Genomic DNA, 23,107 nt, shown 5'->3' on the forward strand with positions numbered 1-23,107 from the left:
TGCACTCGGTTTGCGGACGCCGTTATAATTTGTGCTTTTGCTAGTTTGGCTTTGGTTGCGGTTGCTCTTATTGTTGTTGTTGCCTTTGTTGTTGCTTTATGCGCTTGGGCAATTATGTAAAACGTGGCTCAATTGGATTTGGGCAAAAAGCGTTAGCTTGTTAGCCTCTCTCTCTCTCTCTTGTTCGCTTACACAGCTTTTGCTTTTATACCGTTGTAGCCGTGGCTGTCACCGTCGTCGAGGTCATCGACGCGTTTGCTGTTCACAAAAATCGATATTTTACACTCGCACTTAAAAGTTTGGCTTTTGTTTATTTATTGCGCACGTTTATTTATAAAATGTTTATTTGCTTTGTAAGTTGGACGCTTAAGCTTTACCACGGTTAGCAATGCCAATTTCCACACAGACAAAACAATTTTTTTTTTTAGCTTTCAATGACCGACTGCGGTTTCGTTGGGGAGGCGGCGATTACTCAAATGCTGCTCTGCCTGCGCCTGCTGCTAATGCTACTCAAGCGAATGAGCAACCAAAAGCAAAGAAAGAAAAACAGAGCAAACTTTAACACAGAGAGCACACACTAAAGAAAACTTTCCGCTCGTTTGGACGCACGTTGTGTCACGCGAGAGACTCAATTTCTATCTGGAAGGCAGCGGCACAGCGCCAACAGAGCTAAGCACGCGACTTTGGAGCACTCAACGAAATTTGTTGACGTATATTTGTATGAGTGTGTGTGTTCGTATGTCTTCGTGCGTATATTTTCGACCAGCCGCCAGTATGCGCCCTCTCAGTGCAATAGCAACTGTGCTTGCTCTCTCTCACTCGCTCTGTCTCTCTTTGTATATGTATGCGCAAACTCTTTGTTGGAATTTCCTCCGGCTGCTGTAAAGCCGCTTCAATAATAGTTTACCGTTTCTGTTAAAAGTTATTTAATTAATTGCTCAATTGATTTATTGCTTAGTTTGGGTAAATATTTGCTTTTATTGTGCACTTCTGGTTGCAATCACTGCTTCAACGCACAAATGGGCGTGTAAACAAAAGCAAAGTGCGCTCGCGCACTCTCTTTTCGTTGCTCTCTTTCGATTTTACAGTTGACAATTCGGCTGAAGAGTCAAAGAGTTGACTGTGCTTTTACTTTTGCTTTTGGGCTGTCGCTTTATAAATATATTTATGCGCTCTTTATGTTGCGGTTTTTTTCCTGTATTTTTTACTGATTATGCTTTTTCATGTGTTTATTTGTGTTAATTGAATCCATGTTGACAATTCGCTTGTTCATATCCATAGCTGCAAGAGAGAGAGAGAGAGAGAGAGAGAGCAATTGCATTATGAGTAATTCTGTTAAAAAAGGGTGGACATTAGAGCGAGGGAGTGAGAGAGTGAGCTATGATTATGATAACAAATATGAGTAAGCATTTACAAATTAATTATGAAGACTAAAAATAGGCATACTCTTTCACAACTCTTAGCTCTCAACTCTCATTGTAAGTCCAATAAGATTCTTATTCGAAATGCACGCAGGACTGCAGCTGATTTCGTTTGTCAACTTCTCATTTAATAATGCTCACAGTCAGAATGTTCTAGAATTCTACAGCGACGTAAACGAATGCAAGCACATACACTCATACACATATTCATAGATGAATGAAAAATAGAAAATGAGCTTGAAAATTGATCGACCGACGCCCTCCAATAAGACCAATAGAAAATCAAATTGCACATCTGTGATTTGTGTATACAAGTTTACCAATTGAATAACCAGTTGTTTCCAGACAATACTATATAAACATATATAGTGCATATGGAATTTTTTTCTTTTATTTACATAAGTGCACATTGGGTCAATTGATAAACAGTCTTACATCATGCAAGAAATTGCCAAGACTGTGAAATGCAGAAATTGCGACTTAGAAATCCGGCAGATGTCATGCCAATTTTTTCACGTGTGAAAATGGGAACTGCTCAAATGGGTGTGCATACATATAAATGTATCCATATACATATGTATATGTAAATTATATTATATATTAGCCTTGGCAATAGCTTTTCAAAATTTGGCCACAATTTTTCGGCTCTGATAAAGTGCACACATAATAGACTGGAGATACCCTATATAATATTTTAAATAAATTCTAATCAATAAATAATAAGAAATATATATCATCTGGATAGCTTTTTAGCTAACAAGTTAGCTATGCCTTATGAAGTTAATTATTAATCAAATTTATTTTGATATACAAAAAGCTGTAATATATTTTGATAAGGAAAAAGCAAGCATTGAGTAAAACCAATTATAATTTCGCTAATTAAACATACATTAAAAAAAATATATATGTATTATCTATATACAAATTTTATTTAAATCAGCAAAAAAAAAGTGAATAAAAAAAAAACTTGTATAAGAAAAGTATAACATAATTAAACATTATATTTAAAATATATAATTAAATAATAGAAAACTATATACATTTAAAAATAGAATTTTATTATAGAAAACTGATAAATTAAATGACAAAATACACCTTATATACAATAAAGATTAAAATCTTTAGGGATCTAAAATAACAATAATCTAAATCAATATGTAATCAAATATTTATGTATATTGAAGCCCTTTTGAGCAACCAAGTAACAATACGCCCTCTGCAAACAGGATAAACAGGGTATATCGAGACTAATTGGAATGTTACCGACAGATGCGCTTTAATATTTGCTTAAATTGACTATTCGCGTGTCAACAAGTCGAAATGTTCCACAAATAAATAAAGCTAAAGAAAAAAAAAAAAAAAAAAAACATGTTTACAATCAAAACAAAATAAAGATGAATATCTTTAGCAGACAGAATATATATATACATATATGTAAGTATGTACATATATACATCGACTTGATACATGCTCATATAATAAAAGTCTTTGACTCTGCCGCAGACAGGCCGAAAATAATTTGTTTGGCTGTCAGAATTTTAATGGCGCTCGACCTAAGTGAAAAACAACAGCAAAATAAAATCATAAACAAAAAAAAAAACATAAATAATAAACGAATGTAAAACAAATTAAATTATATATTTATATAGAAAGTGAGTGAGCGGAAGTGGCGCCAAGCGTAGCAGACGCACACACCTGTGAAACAATTTTAAATTAACAAAAAAATAAATAAATGAAAATTTAAAATCAAAAAAACATAAATTTGGCTATTGGACTCATTGGCTCATTAGGCGAATGCCCGAATTTTACCTAATTTCTTGAAAAGTTGATTTTCCCACAGCTCAATTTCGAACGCGTCCACTGCGAACTGATTGCCACAATGCGAACCACACGGCACGAGGAACCAACATCAACTGAGCATCGAGCGCCAGAGCGACGAACAACACGGAGAGGCCCCAACGCAGCTCCTACAGTGGCGCACGTGCCACAGCTGGCGTGCGACGTGCGAGACACTAGCGGAATGAGACAGAGACAGAGAGAGGGAGAGGGAAAGAGAGAAAGAGAGTAGGAGATAGGTGGCTGGGGAGAGAGTGAAACGCAATGGAGCGTCATATTGTGGGCAAACTGAATGAAATTCGCTTGTAGGAGCAGGGGCGACAGGTGGCAGGTGGAAGGTGGAAGGAGTTGAAGCTAATGTGGGAGCAGGAGTGTTGCACTTGCAACAAGAATAGATGGGTCAGCTGGAGTTGCAGCAGGAGTGGGAGCAGGAGTTGCAACTACAGGAGGAGCTGAATCACGCGTCAGCTGAAAGAAGGCCAACTGCAAGGACAACAAGAGCAGCTCAGCCAGGAGCAGCAGCTGGAGCTGGAATATAAGCTGAAACTTAAGCGGAACTTCAGTTGGAGCATAAGCTGATAGTTAAGCGAAAGCCAGAGGAAGAGGCGCAGGAGCTGAAGGTAGAGCAGAAACAGCAGCAGGAGTAGCAGTGGCAGCAGGAGGAGCAATGACAGCAGGAGTAGCAAGGGCAGCAGGAGTAGCAGTTAAAGCAGGAGAACAGTAAATCTAGCTGACCATCAGCTAAAGTAGAATCAGAGGCCGACGCAGAAGTAGAAAAAGGACGAGCAGATAAAGCTGAATGCTAAGACTTTGTAGGAGTGAGGAAAATGCGCAGCAGCTAAAGCAGGAGCCAAATGAAGAGCTTAAGAATCAACTGTAAGCTAAAACATAAGTAGAAACGGAAGCTGTAGCAGGAGCTGGAGCAAGAGTAGCAGCAGGAACTGCAGAGTGGATAAGCCAATCATACAGCAGAAGCATTGGTCTCTTTTCTTCTACTCCTGGTACTCCTGCTAGGATAGCTACAGCAGCAGCAACAGGAGCAGCAGCGATCGTCGAACTACTACAGAAGTCACGTTAAAGGTAGTAGTAGTAAATAGTAGTAGCTGGAACAGGAGCTAAAGCAGCACATGGAAACTCATGCGAATCTAAGAGAAAACTGAAACGAAGACAATTGCTGTTATAAGAGCTGAATGAGAAGTCGCAATAGAGAATAGAAACTGAAGAACGAACAGGATAGCTAAATAGCAGAAGCAGAATCACGATTAGCAGTATCAGCCGGACAAGTTGAAAATGAAGTTTTAACTGCAGCAGGAGCAACAGCTAAATAATTAACTCTTCTGCGTTGTCAAAGCTCCGACGATTGGCCATAAAACACCCAAGGCCTTGGCAGCATTAAAAATGGCATAGAACTCTCCCACCCTCGCCCACAGGATATGCGAACGCTAGCCAGTGCAATCTCAAATTGCGTTAAGTGGTTAATTAAATATCGCGTATACGCCTCGTGTCAATTGCTGTGGCGTCTGCCTCGCGGCACATTTATATGGGCGCTGAATTGCCTGAACGTGTCCTTGAACACATTTTATGAGCGTAGGCGACAAACACGCCCCCACACCGCCACCCCCCGTCCCAAGCACTTTTGTCTGCCTGACGCTCTCTCTCGCTTTATGAGCCTGTGCGTGGGCGTGGAATGCAGGAAAAGCTCACTTAGCTGAGGCTGACGCTGGCTTATGCAATCAACAGCTAGACCTCTAAATCGATTAATCAGCATCTATATATATATATACATATATATGTATGTGTAGAGATGTATATATCCACATTTGGCGCATCTGTTGCACGTATTATATATCTATATATAAAATACTTTTATAGATATTTGAAATCCGTTCATTTTCTTGGCATTTTTCCAAAATTTTACATTATTTATTTCGCCATTTTTCTTGCATTTTCATGTTTTTTGATTTTTGCTATTATTTTTGTTTGTTTTTATTATTATATTTTTCATTTTTGGTTTCTATTTATGCCTTTTGCATTTTTAGCAACGCTCGTCAACATTTTCGCCTGTTGCGCAAATACAAGAATCGACCGAAAATTGCATTAGGCCAATAAATCGTGCGGTTAATTCGGAAATGCATTACCAACTGGGAAAGGCAATTAAGCGATCAAATTATATAAAGTCATTTATGAATGCATATAGATGAATTTCTCTATAATATAATAATTTGTAAGCTCAGATAATCATTAAAGTAATCAAGATAATATATAAATGATGCCAACATAGAATCATATGAAATTCTATATGAAAGATTTTTTTTTTTTTTAATTTATAACCATTTATATAATTAATGATGATTACCTGACTTTTTTGCATCATGATGATAGGGTAATCATATTGAAAATTACAATGATAATGAAATTACACAATATAATACTAATAATCTAATTTAATCTATTTTAATATTAAGAGCATAATGGTTTTTGTTAAAATGATTTTTGGTTTTTATAAAATTCTCAGTTTAAGATAACAGTCATACTACATTTGATATATACAAACAAACATATATAAAATATAAATAGAAATGATTATAATGAAAGGATAATCGTAAAATATCAGACCTCAATGTATACAGAGATCTCAATAAAAATAGAAAAGAACAGGCTCTGTTCGCTTTACTCGTTTAGCTAACAAAAACTACATAGAAAAAATATTAATATAATAAATTAAATATGATCATATATGCTGTTATGATGTACTAAACTTTAGCTCTCAGATACTTTAAACTATCCCCATAAAAATATAGCGCAATTCATCATATTCGCAAAGCCCATAAATTGGCAAACTGAATTTTCGCAACCCGCCTATCAAATTTCTAGCAACTTGAATAACTTTTCGACAATGTGCGTTGTTTTAGGAGCGGGGGAAATTGAAATGCCATTCATGAAACTGAAAGCTAAGCGAAATCGATTTACGAGAAGAGCATTACAAGCGAAGCCAGCCAAGCCTGAGAGGATATGTTACGAGCTCTGATGAAATTGTGATATGGGCGTGAATGACGTGTGTGTCTGTGTGTGTGTGTGAGTATGCTGTAATTTCACAATTCCATAAAATTCCGGACAACTCGTCTGACAGTTTCCTAACAACATTTGAGTGAAATTTGAATAGCGGGCTGAGCCGTTAGGCGGGTTAGGTTCGGTTAGGGTTTCAGTTAGGAAACCTGCGTGACTGCCAAATATAACTGACCCAGTTAGTTAAGCCCCATGGCTTGCCCCATAGTATACTTCAAACAGGTCCAGACAGCGTTTATATTTGAACAGGAATGAACAACAGTCACAACAGCCACATGAAACGTGCTCATCATCAACATGCTCATCATCAACATCCTGATCATCGTCAACAGCATCCTTATCAAGCTCATCATGTCGAGCTCTTTGTTGTGCTGTTTTAGTGAATGGTTTCACGTGTGGCTCCAGGCGCAGACGCCGTTCTATTGATTGCTTAGAGACGAGCTCTCTGAGCTGAATGCTTGGGATAGGCCATGGAATGGGCTGGGATGCAATCGAATGGTGTATGGGCAGGTGGGTTGGATTGGGCTGGCTTTTGGCCACTGAGCTGGAATATGTGGGATGTAAAATCAACTGCGTAGTAAGCAAAAGTCAACAACGAGTCGAAGAGCTCATTACGATGCCAAAGAGAGAAAAAGAGAGAGAGCGAGAGAGAGGGATAGGGAGGCAGAGAAGGGGTGGTTATAGCTCGTATAATGCTCGTAACACAGCAATTGTAATGCGCAGTTTCCTTCTACCGTTTTTTTTTTGGCAATGGAAACGAACTTGAGGACGTGAGAAGAGCCGGGGCCTGGGTTCATGCAGGGTCTGCAGTGTAGGTCAGTTTGTTAGTCGGCTGTACTTTCGCTTGCCCGCACACACACACACACACGCGCGCACGCACGCACACAGCCGTTGGCAGAAATAATCGAAAATGCAAACGCCGTCATCCTTGGCACTAAAAAAGAGCATTGCCGCTGTTTGCCAGGATGCAGACTGCAAGGATAATGGATGACGCATTGCTTTTTAGCCTTGAAAGGCAAAAGGCTAAAACATGACTGGCATGCAAACAATGTTGCACAGCAAACAATGTTGCACTGGCCAAATGCCAGAGCTTTAAAATCTATGCATACAGAATGCTGTCTGCGTGTTTATTACATAATAAACACACACACATATAACTTAATTATAGTAATTAGTTTGTGTGGCGCTTCTTTGGCTAACGGACAAGTGCAATGAACCTGACTCAAGGTGTTGTAAGGTGTAAGGTTCATCATTTTCAATAAACACTATGGAAATATTTACTTAAACGCTTGATTGCACAACTGGATTAAACATTTGTTAAGCATAACTTTAATTAACACACCAACAAAAACAGACACTAAACAAAACAAATTTACACAGCCGAAACGATCAATTTGAGCGCACACGGTTTATTGTGGCGGTCTGGCAATATCGATAAAAAGCAAACGAGCAGGTTCGATAAATGAGTTCGATAACCACACGGGAGAATCGAGTACAAGTGCAATGCATTTTCTCATAAACAAACGCAGTGGAGCACAATATTATTATTAAATTGTGAATAAGAAAATTAAAAGTTCAGCAAATATGGCATTTCTGTGCCCTGTACGCATGCGGCGCGACAAAAAGAAAGGTACGCATGCGCAGCCAGCATAACACAAAAGAGAATTAATTTGCCCACATATATGTGAAAGACTTAAACAACAAACTTGTTTTCCCCCATTAGCCACAAATGCGAACATCGAACGTGATTTGGCGCCCGTTGGCATGGGCCGCATAACAGGCTCGTCGAGTATAGAGACGCTGGTGCGTGTGGGCATAGAAAAGGAACATGGACTGAGGTAAAGTCTTTAATAAATACATATATAAGATACATTTAAATCTGTATTTCCCTCCGGCAGTCCCGACTCCAAGATGGTTGTGCTGCACGACTTTACGCCCTGCGTGGACGATGAGCTGGAGGTGAAGCGCGGGCAGTTAGTAAATATACTGTATCGCGAGAACGATTGGGTATATGTTATAGGACAAGACTCTCGCCAGGAGGGCTTCATACCCTTCTCCTACTGCGCGCCATACAACACGCAGCTTGCCGAGCTGGCCATCAAAAAGAAACTGCCACGCGATCAATGCCCCGAACAGCCGCACGACGAGAACCAGCCACTGCTGAGCGTGGACAACAAGCTGGACGTGCTGTGCGACGAGGCGACTAACGCCGCAGCTAGCAATGTGGATGGCAATCTGCATGTGACGATGCCGGAGTGCACGCCCTTCATCAAGGAGCCGTCGGGTCGCTGCATTGTGCTCTACACGTTCATAGCGCGCGACGAGAACGATTTGTCCGTGGAGCGGGGCGAATTTGTGACGGTGCTGAATCGTGAGGATCCCGACTGGTTCTGGATAATGCGCAGCGATGGCCAGGAGGGTTTTGTGCCGGCCAACTTTATCTATCCCGCCGACAGTGTGCGAGTGCTGCAGCAGCAGAAGGCGGCGAACGGGACAACAGCTCCGCTCAACGAGAGCAATATGCAGCATCATGCGAATCTAACAGGTGGCAGCCTGAATGCCATGGAGAGCATGTTGCAGCAGCAGGGCCAGCAGGCACAACAGGTGCAGCAGGCACAGCAACAGGTGCAACAACAGCAACAGCAGCAGCAGCAACAACAACAACAACAACAATTGGGCATTGGCACCGATGATTTGCGCTATCATGGCACCGAGCTAGTGATGCTCTATGACTACAAGGCACAGGCGCCCGACGATTTGTCCGTGCGTCGTGGCGATTGGATCTATGCGGATCTGAACAATCAAACCGTCGACGGCTGGCTCTGGGCATATGCGCCCAAGACGCGCAAATATGGGTTCATACCGAAAGCCTACGCCAGGCCGCCAGCCATGACGAGCCTCTGAGCTGGCCAGCTAATAGTTATAAACAGTTTATTTATAGATTTTAAAACAATTTTTAATTATCATTATTATTGTAAATTATATTGTGCTAATGCTAAGTTTTAATGTTCAGCGGATAAAAACCCGCATCCATTTGTATATGTATACATATATATATATTTATATTTATATATTTAGTATACATGTTTAAAAAAATATTTGTATTTCTTTCTTAGAGTGCATTGATATGATTTTTGACAGGATTTTTAAAACTGAAAAGAAATCTGAACTCTCCTTTGGTTCCTTATTTATGGAGCATTAAAGAAATATGTTATTAACGTATGTTAATGCTATGATTTTTGAAAGGATTATGCTTATAGATTATATTAAACTGAAAAGATAGATAGAGTTATCATTGGTATATTAAAATATATAATATGATAATGTTATAATTTTTAAAAAGATTTTTTGTATAGTTGTGAAAAGAAGAAGATATATAATATGCTGAAACCTTTTCTTGTCTGGAATATTAAATAAAAGTGTTATGCACTTGGGCAATATTTTGGCTTAGATAGCGTATGTTTTAATATCATCTTCCTGCACCTTAAGCTTAGCACATAATCATTTATATAGTCCTGTTACATTAGCTAAAATTCTTAAAGAGAAGTGTGCTCAAAAGTCGCATTAATTTACAGTTTTTATATAAATAGATTCCTTTTATAACAGTTATTAATACAAATCGAGTTCCAATTGTCAATTGTCGAGCAACTTCTTCTGTCAAAACACCATCTAAATCATATCAGTTCACTCCTCGAACTTAATTCCTTGCTGTCCAGTGTACTATGCTAAAGCACTTGATATATCCTATATATAGTTGTCTATATAGTGAGCCTTGCTTATTGCTTGATATGCACTTGGGGAGATATATTTTGTGGACGTGCGTGAGTATCTAGAGTTATGCTCAGCATAATTGTGTACACACACACGCACACATGAAGGACACGCCTCCAGTCCATGTCCTTGTTTGAGTGGTTTCCTAGCTTTATTTCAGTGCCAAACTTTCATTTGCCGACGAGCAGTGCGAACAGTTCAAATTGAGATTTCTGTGAATGGGAATGAATATACATATATATAGAGAGAGAGTAATTTATATATAGATGATATATATATATAATGATGCTACTTCAGTTGCTCTTTGAGCTGCTCCTTCTCGATCATTTCCTCGCGCAGCTTCTGCTGTAGCCCGAGTATGAGATCATTTTTGCTTTGTATTTGCAGCTTCAAGTGCGCAATGGTCTCCTCCTGGGCCTCAAAGATTGCCTGTGAAGGAGGAGTATATATAAATTTATATTAATATATATTTATAATTGGTACTACATCTATGTCCACTCACTCGACACTCCTCCATGGACTCTGAGTACGTGGGCGGCTCGTCCAGGCAAAAGAACTCGCGCACCAGTTTACATTTGCGCAGCTGATCCTTGGCCATGATCGAGTTGACAAACATCTGGAGGCCCTGCACCCGATTGTCCAGAAAGACGGCATTGAAATTGTCCCCGAAGAGTTTCTTGCGCGGCAGCATTAGGTTGATGTGGGGAAAGGCCTGCTTCAGCTTGCCATTGAGGCGCACAAAGTCCGTGTAGCGTCGCATCACTAGCCAAAAGTCATTCGTGTCGGGATTCTCGACGCGCAGCTTGTAGACGGTGAAGCGTGCCCGTTCCTCCATCACCTCGTAGCCAATGATGGGCACACGCAAAATCGCATTGGGATCAACAGGCGCCGCAGCACTCGAGGACAGCATCATTTGGCTGGCAAACATGGAGCTGGTGCGTCGCGAGTAGCTGCCGCTCGCCTGGCTGTAGCCCATGCTGCACTCGCTCATGCGGCGCGGCGCTCGGTCCGCCTCCAATGGGACAGCGGACAGATCTCGATGCGAACGCGCTCCACCGAGCATCGTAGCTGAGGTCGGGGTCCTGTTCGCCGTCTCGTAGCTGTGCGAACTGATGCGCTGCAGACAAATCTCGGACTTGGCGTTGGCAGCCGTTAACGGTTTCGTTGATTGGCCCGTTGAGATGGCCCAATTGGCATCGCTTTCCGATTTGCGACGCAACAGGTGATTCGTGCAGGTCCTTTGAAATGCCGTTAGATCCGGGTTGGAATGTGTCGAACGTCCCAGCAGCTGACGTTGGCGCAACAGGCTTCCAGCTGACGTTAACTTTTTGGCTCTGCTGCTGTTGTTGTTGTTGTTGTTGCTGCTGCTGCCGTTGTTGTTGTTGTTGCTCCCGTTGCTATTGTTTGCTTTTTTATAAAGCGTTGCTCTGGCAGCACTTTGATTGTATTGGTTGTCCCGTTTCCTTAATGCACGCAGTGACATTGCTCAGAATTGTTGCGAATGCTAATATTGCCTATTGCCACATGACTGTTAATTGTTCAGCCCGCATTACCCAATATATGTATATACATACATGTGTGTACTTAAGTTGTTTTCTTTCTGCACCAACGAAACAGACTGCGTAGTTCAGCGCGGAACTGGCTCAATGAACTGAGAGCAATTGGCTGGGTGTAGCGTGAAGTTGGCTGCACGAAAAACTTAACGCAAATCTGCGCACTTGAGGAGACCCAGTAGGAAATTTAATGATGAATTTATAATAAAAACTAATTTTTTAATATATAAATATGGGAACGTAAAATGTAAATTTTATTATATAGTGTAAATTAAATGGTCAAAATAAAATAAAATAATATGTTTTATATACAAAAATATGGGAAATTTAAAATATAATATAAAATATTAATTTTTGTATGGTAGATTTATAATACAAGTTAATTAATATATTATACCAAGCTATTTATTAAGTAAAAAATACTGGGCATTTTCTCAGCTGTAAATTAAATTTTGGTTTCTATTTTACAATATACTAATTTAAATTTCCTAAATTAAAATACTTCAATTGAATGTGCCATTGTTTTCTTTTATTATTAATAAATACAAATCAATATCAAAATAACAAATAAATTAATGAGTTTTTTTTTTATTTTATTTTTTTTTTTGCTTTTTTTTTTTTTTAGTTTATAGTTTTAAGCACTTGGTGCAGTGACAAAAGCGCCGGCAAAAACAATATTCTTCTTGTTCCAGATGACATAGAGGAATGGACGATCCGCCTGGAACTGCAGTGGCAGCATCATCATGCGCGTCATCATGATCATGCCGGTGGCAGCAGCCGCCTCGGTGCCCTCCTCGTTCACCTCAATCGTCGCCTTGTGCAAGACTTTCGAGACGAAAATGCCTTCAGGGGATTCCAGCAGATTATTGAAATCGGCACCCTCATCAAACATTTTCGTAATGCCAAGCTGTAAATAATTCCACAAGGAGATAACGAATCAGTTGAAGTATTACAAAAATAAACAATGATTAAATATATTATGAATGATGAGCTCATTCCGGAGATAAGATATGCGTATACGACTCAGGTGCAGTTAAGTTAAGATACTCAATGCACGAGCGATATCTGATCATAAGCAGGAACCACAAATTTGTCAGTTTGGCGTGAAAGCAATATTAAATACCGTAACATTATCTCTAAGCTTGATAAGCCCCCGAAATGAAAGTACTTTAAATTCCGATTGATATTTCCTAAGATAAAGAGCTAATCAATAAAGTTTGAAAGAAAAAATAGCTACTGACGTGTTAAAGAAAATAAAGGGAAGCACAAAATGATATATTATACAGACATACATATTATATAGATAAAGAAATTGGGTAGTTGGTATTTTTATGAATGTGTTCAAAGAGCGAGTTTAAGTACATAAAAAATATATGCATAGTTTATGGCTATTGGAGAATACTCTGTATACCAGTGCTATGATATATTTTATATTTCTGACCCATATGTATAAATGTACATACATATATTATAACTAAATACTCTACCTTTACAAGACCTATTATATTAATTCCTTTTATATTCTACACCAATATAAAGTCTGCCTATATAAATCCATATAACACATATCTGTCCTACATTTATATAGACTATCTATATCTATAGAGCTATTGATAGATGACTCAAATTTGAACTACAAATATTTTATATATACCCATATTAGCCATATATCCCACATATTAACCATATCGAACCTACCTGCTTCAGTTTGTCGGCCAATTCGATGGAGTAGTCGGCCTTGAATTTGGGGAATTTCACCTGCACCTCCTCCACATTCAGTTTACCGGCCAAATCGACCAGATTTACGCCCTTCAGCTTCTCGGCCAGATCCTTGAGACCTTCGCGCTCCTGCGGCAACAGCACAAACATGGACAAATCGGAGTCCTTGTAGGGCATATCTAAGGCAGTGCAGTTGAGCTCCTCAAAGTAGCCATAGCCAAATTTGGCCTTCTGATTCATATATTGAATCTTAACGCTCTGCTCCTCGGATGTCCAGAAGTCGTCCTCGGCGGTGCTGGCCTCATCGAATCTGTTGGCCCAGCTGCCCTTGAAGTGGAGCGCATTGAGGAGCACCAGACGTGTGTTGTCATCGAAGCAGTCCGCCGAGACCAGTTCGGTGATCTTGCCCTCGGTCTTGGCATTCACCCAGCCGTTGATCTGCTGGGCAGCCGCATCGCTCAGTGCAAAGTTAATGGACTCCGCCTCTGAGTTGTAGTCCTGCTTGATCGTAGCCTCGTAGCTGGCCTTCAGCTGCTTGCCCTGCTGCACGTACAGCTTGTTGGCCACCTTCAGCAGATCGCTGTCCTTGTACTTCTGCAGCACAAACTGAAAGGTTTGAGCAACCTCAGGCGGGAAGTTGGAGACGAAACGCAATCCCTTGGCTATCTCATCCGCTGTCTCGCCCTGGGCGCCAGCGAATGCCAAGGCCAGGCAGGTTTGTATCGAGAATGGAGAGAAGACGATGTTTTGCTTAAGTCCGCCGGCTGCGAGCAGCTGGAACAGCTCGCTGGTGAAGAAGGCGCCGCCACGCGCAAATTCCAAATTGAAATCGAACATTTTATCTGTGTGTTTGTGGGTGTGTGTATGTGTTAGATATGCGTAATCAGGCTATTTGTAGGTACTTACAATAGTTAAAGTAGAGAGCGAGAGGGAGAACGCGAGCGAAAGATGGAGCACGTCCAATTGGTTGAGCTGCCCAAAGTGGAATGTTTTCGCGATGCCACAACAAATGCGAAAGCAGCGAACGATGCGTCGCTGCTATCCATGACTCATTTTAGCGGTAATTGAAGGCGTTTGTTGTTTTCGCTTAACCCATATTCGCTTAACGGTTATTTCGGCTTTTGTGATTTATGTAGGTGTTAAATAGCGCTGCAGTTAATTTCAATTCCATGTCGGTATGTCTTACGCAACTTATTTGCAATTTAAATTCAATTGTCTTCATTATTTGTTATCAGCTGGCATTTTAAATACATTTTTAATTTCAAATCAACAGCTGTTTGGCCAAGCTGTTATCGATAATAGTGCTCAGCTATCTAACAGGTGCAAGTAGTTCATTTGATTATTCGGTAGTTAAAAAAAGGCGTTTGAATTTAAATCCAGCTTAAAATAGGTTAAGATAAAAGCCTATACAACAATTAGTATATTTATTGTTATTATCTTTTTATATATCACTCTTGTTGCAACTAGCTCATTAGATCGAGAAGTAATTTAGGCGCGGTTTTTGCTTAATTTTTCTGTAGCTTTTTTCACTTTCAAAAAATCATCTAACACCTATCGATAGTATTGTGTCTGCTCGATAGTTGCAGCTCACTTGTTAGTTCAGCAACGGAACTACTTAATTCTTAAATTTTTATTGCTTTGCATTGTATTATCATCTTCGCCGGCTCAGACGAGTTTTATAATTTAGCCGGAGCAGAAGTAAAAGTGCAACGTTTGCTTATCTATAGTGAAGGGTAAGTAAAAGGGGGCGTTGTTGGAGCAGCAACTCAACACAACAGATTAAATAACTGATTTATTCTAGCAAGCAAAAAAAAAAAAAAAACAAAAACAAAAAAACAATGAAAAACGCAATTCATTGCGTTCTCTTGATTATCGCAGCGGTTGCTGCTGTTGCCGCTGCAGATCGGCCGTATAGAAAGAGCTTTATCAATCCATATCCGCGCTATGAGTACTTCAACGATGGCGTTGATCCCGGTCAGCCGCTATTCTTAACGCCCTTCATCGAAGATCAGAAAGTGCCCATGGAGCAAGTGCGTCAAATGGCGCGTGTTTCGGGCTCCCAGTTCCACAATGTGGAGAGCTATGCGGGTTATTTGACTGTGGACAAGGGCTACAATTCGAACATGTTCTTCTGGTATTTCCCCAGCGAAACAGATCCGGCTTATGCACCAGTTGTGCTCTGGCTGCAAGGTGGACCGGGTGCCTCCTCGCTGTTTGGGCTCTTCACTGAGAATGGGCCGCTGCAGCTCGAGGGTCAGGGCAAAGTACAGTTGCGCAACTATACCTGGAGCAAGACACATAATCTGATCTATATAGATAATCCTGTGGGCACGGGCTTTAGTTTCACAGATCATGACGAGGGCTACGCCCGCAACGAGAAAGATGTGGGCAGGAATCTGCACGAGGCTGTGATGCAGCTATACGAGCTCTTCGATTGGGGCACCTCCTCCGGTTTCTGGGTTACCGGCGAGTCCTATGCCGGCAAATATGTTCCCGCTTTGGCCTATCACATACACAAAGTCCAGAATTCCATTGAGACGCGAGTCCATATTCCACTGAAGGGTGTGGCCATTGGCAATGGGCTTTCCGATCCGTTGCATCAGCTGAAATACGGCGACTATCTCTATCAGCTGGGCCTGATCGATGACAATGGATTGATCCAGTTTTATGAGGCCGAGAAGAAGGGCGCCGAGCTGATTGAGAAACGGGATATGAGTGGCGCCTTCGAGGTCTTCGATTCGCTGATCAATGGTGATCTGACCAACGGCTCCATCTTCAGCAATCTGACGGGCTACAATTGGTACTACAATTATCTTATTACTAAACCAAATCCGGCGGATGCCCAATTGGGTAAATTTTTGCAAGCGGGCGCCACTCGACGTGCCATTCATGTGGGCAACCAGCCGTTCCATGATCTGGACAAGGAGAACAAGGTAGAGCTGCATTTGAAGGAGGACGTCATGGACACGGTGGCTCCATGGATCGCTGAACTTCTCAATACGTACACCGTGTGCATCTATAGCGGACAATTGGACATCATTGTGGCCTATCCGCTGACTCGCAACTATTTGAACAGGCTCAAGTTTCGGGATGCCGCAAAATATAAGATTGCGCCACGTGAAATTTGGCGAATCGATGGCGAGGTGGCGGGCTATGTGAAGCATGCGGGGCATCTGGTTGAGATTATGGTACGCAATGCTGGCCACATGGCTCCACATGATCAGCCCAAGTGGCTCTACGAGATGATCAACCATCTCACGCACTACAAACGTTAAAATTGGAAGTTCGTACGAATGCAGTTGGCAAAGAAACAGGAGTAGCTTTAAATGTTGAAATTTTATACAAAAAAATAAGCTTAAGTTTTGGTTAGTAACGGTTATAATGCAGAGTGGCTTCAAATAAAGTGGATTTTAAAGATTTTTACAATAATAGTTTTTTATACTACAAAGTTACATTCAGGGGGTTTCTCTCTAACTATTGGAATTGCTTCAAATTTAAATTTCGCGCAGCTATAATAAAGATGACCATACTGAAATACTGCAAACAGCTGTTTGAGTCAAAAACAATAAGTAGAAATATTCACAAATTGTGTCAGGCCAGTCCCTTTAATTTTTTTGAAGTAGAATTTTAATTCCCTGTTGGAATTGCGCGCGTAATTTAATCAGAATCAGAAACAGCTGTTATTGAGGTGAATCTTGCAAACAGGTGTTCGAATACCCACCCTGGAGCCTCTGTCCACTCTGGATTAACGTATGCTGGTCACACTAAATTGTTTTGTTTATGTTTTGACCGCATTTTTGCACATTTCATTAGTGAAAATTACATTAAACATGTCGCAATCCGACTTGAATAAAAGCATTGAGATTATCAACAAGACAGAAGAGTTGGCCGATAAGATATTGGTTAACAAACAGGAGTTAACTGTAATGGACAAACGGAGGCAGGAAACTCGTGAAGCGTTGCGTCTGATGGAAAAAAGCGATGAGCCAAAAGTATGGATAACAGTTGGTAGCATGTTGGTTAAAATGAAGCGCGATCAAGCCATACAGTTGCTCAAGAAGGGTAAATATAGACACATTTGTATATATACAAGTTTTTAATATGAGCCAATTACAGATCAGGAGCAAATAAGTCAGCAAATCAATCTGATTTATTCAGAGCAAAAGATTTTGGTGAACAAGCATCGCGATGTTGAGTTCAAATCCCCCTTCTCAGGCACCAACTTAAAGGCTTTGGATCGTAAGGAGTTTGATGCATTAAAAGCCAATTTACCCATGCTATAATATTTGTATATACTAAAAATAATGTTTAGTTTTATAAGCAATAAAATTAATGAATTTCATATGTTTTTGACCACACGCTTTTCAACACTGTCGCAAAGCTTTTTTGGCGTAAGAAAAAGCTCTCAGCTTGGCAACTCTGGCGTGTGGCTCTCTCCGCACGCTCACCATTTGTTGTTGCGCCTCGTAATCGCGGTGTCGTCTGGTTTTCTGTTGTCTCTGCTCGTTTCTAAATTCTCGTGCAATTCAACTAGCTAAATAAAACATTTAACGCAACTTAGAAAACCCAATTGCGTCGCAAATTTGTTCTAGTGTGCGGGACATGCGAACAGGAATGCCAAAAATTATTATTGGCCATCTCAGTCGTAACGAGAAACGTGCGTTTGCGTCGTCGGATTGCGTGTGAGTGAGTGTGTTGCTTCGACGAAATTCCAGTGTGTGTGAGATTGTGTGTGTGGTGAATTTAAGCTCCTCCCCACCCCCCCGAAATATTCTCCTGCCCCTTGTAACCCCTCAGCGACAGCGGCAGCGTGCAAAAAGCAAAAAATTTTAGTGCAAATAAATTGCTTTGCCTTATCTCGGCGCGCGCGCTCGCTCGCTCGCCCGCCCGCTTGCTTGATATGGCCAAGTGTGCGTGTGGTTGTGCCTGTGTGTGTGTATGTGTGTGTAAGCTGTGAGTGTGTTAATTAATTTACAAAGCCGCCTGCTTCTGGGATCGAGTGTGCAGTCTTGCAAATAACATATACAAATTTTCGGAATTTGTTGATTTCGGTAACAAAAGCAACAACAAATAAAGAATAGAAAAACAACAACAAAATGTTGCGCGTGCTATAAACAAGTGCGATTTCCCCTTTGTTCACCACGCGCGCGTCCCACTAAAAAGAAAAGAGCTACAACAATAACAACAACAATAGCGCAGGCAAAGGAGGCGCTGGCGCTTCATGTACTTGAAAACGAAAGTTCTTTCGCATGCAAACGGTTGCGCATAAAAAAAAAAGAATAATACACACACACACACTCAGAGATAAAAGCACGCCAACACTATAAACACATTCATACACTCACGCACACACATCGAGTGCTTGTAAACCGAAGAGCGGGAGACGAGAGAACGCAGTAAAAGACAGAGAGGAGGCGCCGTGGCCACTTGGCCTTGAACTTGTACGGCGCGGGAGCGCAGCGGTAAGTTGAAATTACCTTGCCTTGGCTTGGCTTGTCTGCCTTTGGCTAGTTTCTTCTCCTTTTTGTGTTGTGCCTGTTCCTCTTCCTCTTCGCAGCTGTAAGTTGAGTCTATTTTAAAATTGATTGCAGGCAATGTTGAGTTATTTTTATCGAGTCTTTATGGATATTTAGGCTGAGCCTAAACCGCTGTATGTCCCTGCGTGTGTGTGTGTTAGTGTGCTTGTGTGTTTGTTTTCTATGTGCATTACAGCTCTCTCTTTCGCACAGTATGCTTGACCAGCGCAAACTGCTTTATCAGCACGCTTCTCACTGGTTAAAACTTGTCTATCCACTTTAATAAGTTTGTTTTGCATATTGGAAAAAGCCCAAGCTCTGTTCTCTAATATATATACATATATGTGTGTGCGTGCGTACTTTGATTGCAGCATAGTCGCAGTGTCGCAGCGTCGCGCTCATCCAATTAAGTGACGAATACTTCAGCCCATTTTACTCGTCCCACTGTGTCCGCTCACATTGTATAGCAAAGCAGCAGCCGGATAGCGGCGACTGATAGCAGACAAGAGCGAGATTCGCTGCCCAAACGTGTGGTGGATCAATGACATTTCCCCATATGCCTGCCTTGACTCTCTCAGCGGCGCCGCTCTCATTTGTATGATAGAGGAGGAGTGCATGGCTTGCCGTCTTAGGCATGCTGATCAACGAAGAATGTTACGCTCTTTGTTGCTGTAGCACAGTTGTAGAGCAGCTTTATGGTGTAATACACTCGGAGGCTTATGCAGAGCATGTTGTAAAGCTAAGTTTAATGCGCTCCCAGGGCCAGCGTGCACTCCTGATTAATTCCAATCACACATTGCATACATGTGTGTGTGGGAGAGAGGGAATGCTCTCTCTCGCTCTTGCTCTTTACTCCTATTTAGTTACATTATAATATTTAACTCAGCAGAGTGAAAAAAAACCCAAACTGTAACATTAGAGTATATTAACTCACACGCACACACACATGCATACACATGCAATGATAATGTAACAGCTAAATTATATCTTTGTGCTGGAATCTTTTTAGCATGGTTGTATTTGTTGGGGTATTTTTTATTTACTCTTTTTGCTTTTGTTTTATTATTATTGTAATTTAGTCATTTGCACAAAGTATACAAATTTTCCATTTGACGAGGTTACACTACGCGCAACGTTAAGTGTCAATAATTTGATTAAGATTTTTGACAACGCTTTAAGTTGTGCTCTTTTTTCTCGCCTTCTCTCAAAGGTACGCACACATCCATATATACGGGTATGTGTATGTATTATTGTATATGTATATGCATATTCATATTGTTAAATGCAACTATTTATCAATAGGCTTAGTCAGCGCTTTGTAATGAGATGATAAAGCGACGAAGCTTAAGAGATTATTTCCCTTTTAAAACAGCTATTTCCCTAAGGCACTGATTCCAATCAGATTAGCTAGACAATTGAGCGAAGCTTAAGTTGCTTCTCCAAATATTTTATCCTCGACTTTAATTTATTACTTTTTTTTGTTAAACCCATAATAAAATTTAGTTTAATTATTTATAGGATTGTGAATTGTCTTGTATGCTGTGTTTTTATTTTTATATATTTAGTTTTTATTTTCTGGCATCACAATTATTGAATAGTTTTACAAGCAAAACGAGTTTTATTCGCAGTACATGATAAAAATGCTTGTTCCTTGTATTTGTTGTTGTTGCTATTATTATTATTATTGTTGTTGTTGCTGCTGTTCACTCGTTATGTATGAGCTTAATATAATTTGTAAAAATATGCGAATTAATGTTTGAAAACTTGTTTTCACACATTGATTTGGCCATTACCTGTATGCTCAAACAGCTAAAAAGAAAAAAGAAAAAAAAAATGTATCTATTGTCATATTCTTGTGCTTAGCATTTAATTCGAGGAGTAAGTCCATAAAATTGATATTTTGGAAAGACAATAATTTCATTTCTAGATAAAAGCCAAAACTAGTTAGTCAAAGCAACGAAAGAAAGAGAAATGGAGGAATAAAAGAGCAGGAGAAAAAATATATTCAAGAATTATCATCATTTAGAATATTAAGTCTTGACTTGTATTTAAAAAGAAGTTTATATAAGAATTTGATGGTGATGAAAACAAACATTAAACAACCTATTTATATCATAACCAATTAAATATAATTAAGTTTAAATCCAATTGAATATAAATACCCAATGCCAATAGGAATTAGCATAGCATATTACTACGATGTGTTTTCCAATAAGATCGCGTGAAATCCAATACGAATACCATATTAGGTTTTAATATCAACTGAGCTAGCCGATAAGAAATTGATAGAGTATGAAATTGTTTGTTGCCAAAGCTTTCCCAAGACGCTCCGTTTGTTGTTGTAAAGGATTCTGCTTGGAATTCACAATGTTGCCTGTTGTCTGTACATTGTAAATTGTAAATTGTTGTAAAAATGTTGCCTGGCAGTCTGATTAATTATGGGTTGTTGTCTCTCATGTGCTCGCCTGTCGTTCAAAGCTCAAACTAGACGTTGCACACAGTGCGCCTGTCCATCTGTCTGTCTGTCTGTTGATCTGAGCCGGTTGTGTGTGTGGCAGCAAGTGCAGCGCCGGTTTTTGTTGTTATTTCTGCTGTTGGCGGGTTCCGCGTTGAATTTTGTATTTTATAATTTCAGGCACGTTGCACGATCATTTAAAGTTGTTGTTGTTGTTGGCGCTGTAGTTGTTGCATTGATTTAGCTACATTCCTGATAAATACACTACAAGAAATTTTCCACTATACACTAAACATACATATATATGTATGTATATATAGTACATATAGCAGCATATCAATGCTTATATATTTAATAACATTTGAAGCTCAAGCTGACTTACAGCTGACTACAAAGGCAGAGAGAGAGCAAAAGAAAGAGAGTGAATTGAGAGAGCGCGCGCCAGCAGAGGCAGACAAGCGGTCGCTCGCAATTTGTTTGGCATTCTTATATGCGTCAGCAGCAGCGCCAGCGGCGACTTAAGAAATTCAATAATAAAATGCAAAGTATGATAAGATACACACATGCATATGTATATATGCACATATCGTGTAATGTTAAGCACAAGTACAATTGTACAACAGTGTAACAACAACAGCAGCAGCTAAAAGCTCACCACGCGCTGTTGATTAAAGAGCGGCGCACAGACAAACAAAAGCGAATTGAGTTAGGAGCAGGAGCAGCCGCAGCCACTTGTTGATGCCCATGCGAAAGAGAGCGAGCGAATATGAGTGCGTGTGTGTGTGTGTGTTGGGCACCGCGAAACTCACCATGCACTGCGCTGCGCTCTCTTTCTCTCTCTCTCTCTGTGCTAGCATCGATTGTGGTGTGATACATGTATTGTGCCTACCCTATTTGCTTCCCACTCACACACACACATACACATTGTGCGCGGGCCTCTTTCATTGCCCCCAAAGGCTGCTCCTTGGCTGCCCTTCCTTTTTCGTAAGCAATTTTTGCTTTGTATGTGTTCACGCTTGTTTGTATTTGTGTGTGTGTTGTGTGTGAAACTTATCAAGGTCGTCACTTGGCGTCGCTGCCGCCGTTTTTGCTGCTGTAAGCGGGTTTTTCTACTTACACATACACACACACATACTAATGTGCTTGGCCCCCTCAGTTGTTTGAGTCGTTCAGTAGTCGCCTTCCATCCTTTTGCGCAAAAATTCTTTAGCTTTTATGTTATTGGGTTTCTTTTAGTTCTTGTTGCTGTCGTTATTGTTGTTGTTGTTGTGCTGCTCTTACATGGCATAGCTTTGCCGTTGTTTCAGCTTACTCCCCTTTGGCTGTTGTTATTGTCTGTTTGAAGTGGCATTGCTGTTGTTGTTGTTTATTGCTGTTATTGCTGTTGCTCCCCGCCATTTGTTTTATTTGATTTACTTAGTTTGCCATGGCACCCGCTCTTAGCATTGTGTGCATTCCTCCTCAGACCTCCCAATGCACATTTTCATGAGTGATCTTAGCATATATAGCATTTTTTTTTTTTTTTTTTTTTTTTTTTTGCCAAATATGCTTGCCAATTGTAAACATTGTCGAAATACCATTGAAATTTAATTTAATTGTTTGAAATTATGTTGAAACTTTTCACTTCTCTGAGATTTTAAACAAAGTTCCAAATTTTCTTCCGCCCTGAGGCAATCGGAAATGTTTTTATAACAGATTCGTAGCTATATAGAGAGTCGGTCTGTTTTCTTATCAGATTTATTGAACCTTATCAGAGAGCGAAAATTGTGC

At 40.3% G+C, this 23,107-nt stretch overlaps 6 protein-coding genes and 1 long non-coding RNA gene across 8 annotated transcripts in view; 4 read left to right on the forward strand and 3 right to left on the reverse strand.

The window, feature by feature from the left end:
• Positions 1-65: 65 nt before the first annotated feature.
• Positions 66-3,341, reverse strand: LOC116804185. The gene is made up of 2 exons (XR_004364243.2): positions 3,231-3,341; positions 66-1,281 (listed from the first exon to the last, which is right to left on the reverse strand). It is a non-coding gene; the product is annotated as an uncharacterized LOC116804185 (long non-coding RNA).
• A 4,402-nt stretch (positions 3,342-7,743) lies between these two features.
• LOC6578858 (SH3 domain-containing protein Dlish) lies at positions 7,744-9,773 on the forward strand. The gene is made up of 3 exons (XM_002004721.4): positions 7,744-7,953; positions 8,047-8,161; positions 8,222-9,773. Exons 1-3 carry the CDS (start codon positions 7,908-7,910, stop codon positions 9,225-9,227), a joined length of 1,167 nt encoding a protein of 388 aa, XP_002004757.2. The 5' UTR covers positions 7,744-7,907; the 3' UTR covers positions 9,228-9,773.
• LOC6578859 lies at positions 9,764-11,743 on the reverse strand. Its single transcript, XM_032729978.2, has 4 exons — positions 11,669-11,743; positions 10,597-11,608; positions 10,387-10,523; positions 9,764-10,306 (listed from the first exon to the last, which is right to left on the reverse strand). The coding sequence occupies exons 2-4, from the start codon at positions 11,575-11,577 to the stop codon at positions 10,246-10,248; spliced, it is 1,179 nt and encodes a 392-aa protein (XP_032585869.1). The 5' UTR covers positions 11,578-11,608; positions 11,669-11,743; the 3' UTR covers positions 9,764-10,245.
• Positions 11,744-12,279: 536 nt separating this feature from the next.
• Positions 12,280-14,411, reverse strand: LOC6578860 (serine protease inhibitor 42Dd). Its single transcript, XM_002004723.4, has 3 exons — positions 14,273-14,411; positions 13,346-14,208; positions 12,280-12,554 (listed from the first exon to the last, which is right to left on the reverse strand). Exons 2-3 carry the CDS (start codon positions 14,201-14,203, stop codon positions 12,282-12,284), a joined length of 1,131 nt encoding a protein of 376 aa, XP_002004759.1. The 5' UTR covers positions 14,204-14,208; positions 14,273-14,411; the 3' UTR covers positions 12,280-12,281.
• Positions 14,412-14,993: 582 nt separating this feature from the next.
• Positions 14,994-16,795, forward strand: LOC6578861 (venom serine carboxypeptidase). Its single transcript, XM_002004724.4, has 2 exons — positions 14,994-15,099; positions 15,168-16,795. The coding sequence occupies exon 2, from the start codon at positions 15,205-15,207 to the stop codon at positions 16,639-16,641; it is 1,437 nt and encodes a 478-aa protein (XP_002004760.1). The 5' UTR covers positions 14,994-15,099; positions 15,168-15,204; the 3' UTR covers positions 16,642-16,795.
• Positions 16,796-17,112: 317 nt separating this feature from the next.
• On the forward strand, positions 17,113-17,708 carry LOC6578862. Its single transcript, XM_002004725.4, has 2 exons — positions 17,113-17,428; positions 17,483-17,708. Exons 1-2 carry the CDS (start codon positions 17,119-17,121, stop codon positions 17,647-17,649), a joined length of 477 nt encoding a protein of 158 aa, XP_002004761.2. The 5' UTR covers positions 17,113-17,118; the 3' UTR covers positions 17,650-17,708.
• A 97-nt stretch (positions 17,709-17,805) lies between these two features.
• LOC6578863 (myocyte-specific enhancer factor 2) overlaps positions 17,806-23,107 on the forward strand; it is a 64,919-nt gene continuing 59,617 nt past the window's right edge. For both annotated transcript variants that reach the window (XM_032729604.2, XM_002004726.4), the window contains exon 1: positions 17,806-18,828. The gene's annotated coding sequence lies outside the window, so the exon portion shown is untranslated. The remainder of the gene's footprint in view (positions 18,829-23,107) is intronic.

This window comes from Drosophila mojavensis, unplaced genomic scaffold (assembly GCF_018153725.1).
Source record: "Drosophila mojavensis isolate 15081-1352.22 unplaced genomic scaffold, ASM1815372v1 contig_80, whole genome shotgun sequence".
Lineage (NCBI taxonomy): Eukaryota > Metazoa > Arthropoda > Insecta > Diptera > Drosophilidae > Drosophila > Drosophila mojavensis.

What these genes read in the sequence shown, in the direction of transcription:
- LOC6578858 (XM_002004721.4), top strand. Translation starts at nt 7,908, where the DNA reads ATGGCATTTCTGTGCCCTGTACGCATGCGGCGCGACAAAAAGAAAG. An exon ending in GCGGCGCGACAAAAAGAAAG is followed by an intron (nt 7,954 to 8,046) that starts GTACGCATGCGC and finishes TTCCCCCATTAG; the next exon opens with CCACAAATGCGAACATCGAA. An exon ending in GAAAAGGAACATGGACTGAG is followed by an intron (nt 8,162 to 8,221) that starts GTAAAGTCTTTA and finishes TCCCTCCGGCAG; the next exon opens with TCCCGACTCCAAGATGGTTG.
- LOC6578859 (XM_032729978.2), bottom strand. Translation starts at nt 11,577, where the DNA reads ATGTCACTGCGTGCATTAAGGAAACGGGACAACCAATACAATCAAAGT. An exon ending in AGTCCATGGAGGAGTGTCGA is followed by an intron (nt 10,524 to 10,596) that starts GTGAGTGGACAT and finishes CCTCCTTCACAG; the next exon opens with GCAATCTTTGAGGCCCAGGA. An exon ending in CAGCTCAAAGAGCAACTGAA is followed by an intron (nt 10,307 to 10,386) that starts GTAGCATCATTA and finishes TCCCATTCACAG; the next exon opens with AAATCTCAATTTGAACTGTT.
- LOC6578860 (XM_002004723.4), bottom strand. Translation starts at nt 14,203, where the DNA reads ATGTTCGATTTCAATTTGGAATTTGCGCGTGGCGGCGCCTTCTTCACC. An exon ending in TGGCCGACAAACTGAAGCAG is followed by an intron (nt 12,555 to 13,345) that starts GTAGGTTCGATA and finishes AATTATTTACAG; the next exon opens with CTTGGCATTACGAAAATGTT.
- LOC6578861 (XM_002004724.4), top strand. Translation starts at nt 15,205, where the DNA reads ATGAAAAACGCAATTCATTGCGTTCTCTTGATTATCGCAGCGGTTGCT.
- LOC6578862 (XM_002004725.4), top strand. Translation starts at nt 17,119, where the DNA reads ATGCTGGTCACACTAAATTGTTTTGTTTATGTTTTGACCGCATTTTTG. An exon ending in CATACAGTTGCTCAAGAAGG is followed by an intron (nt 17,429 to 17,482) that starts GTAAATATAGAC and finishes AGCCAATTACAG; the next exon opens with ATCAGGAGCAAATAAGTCAG.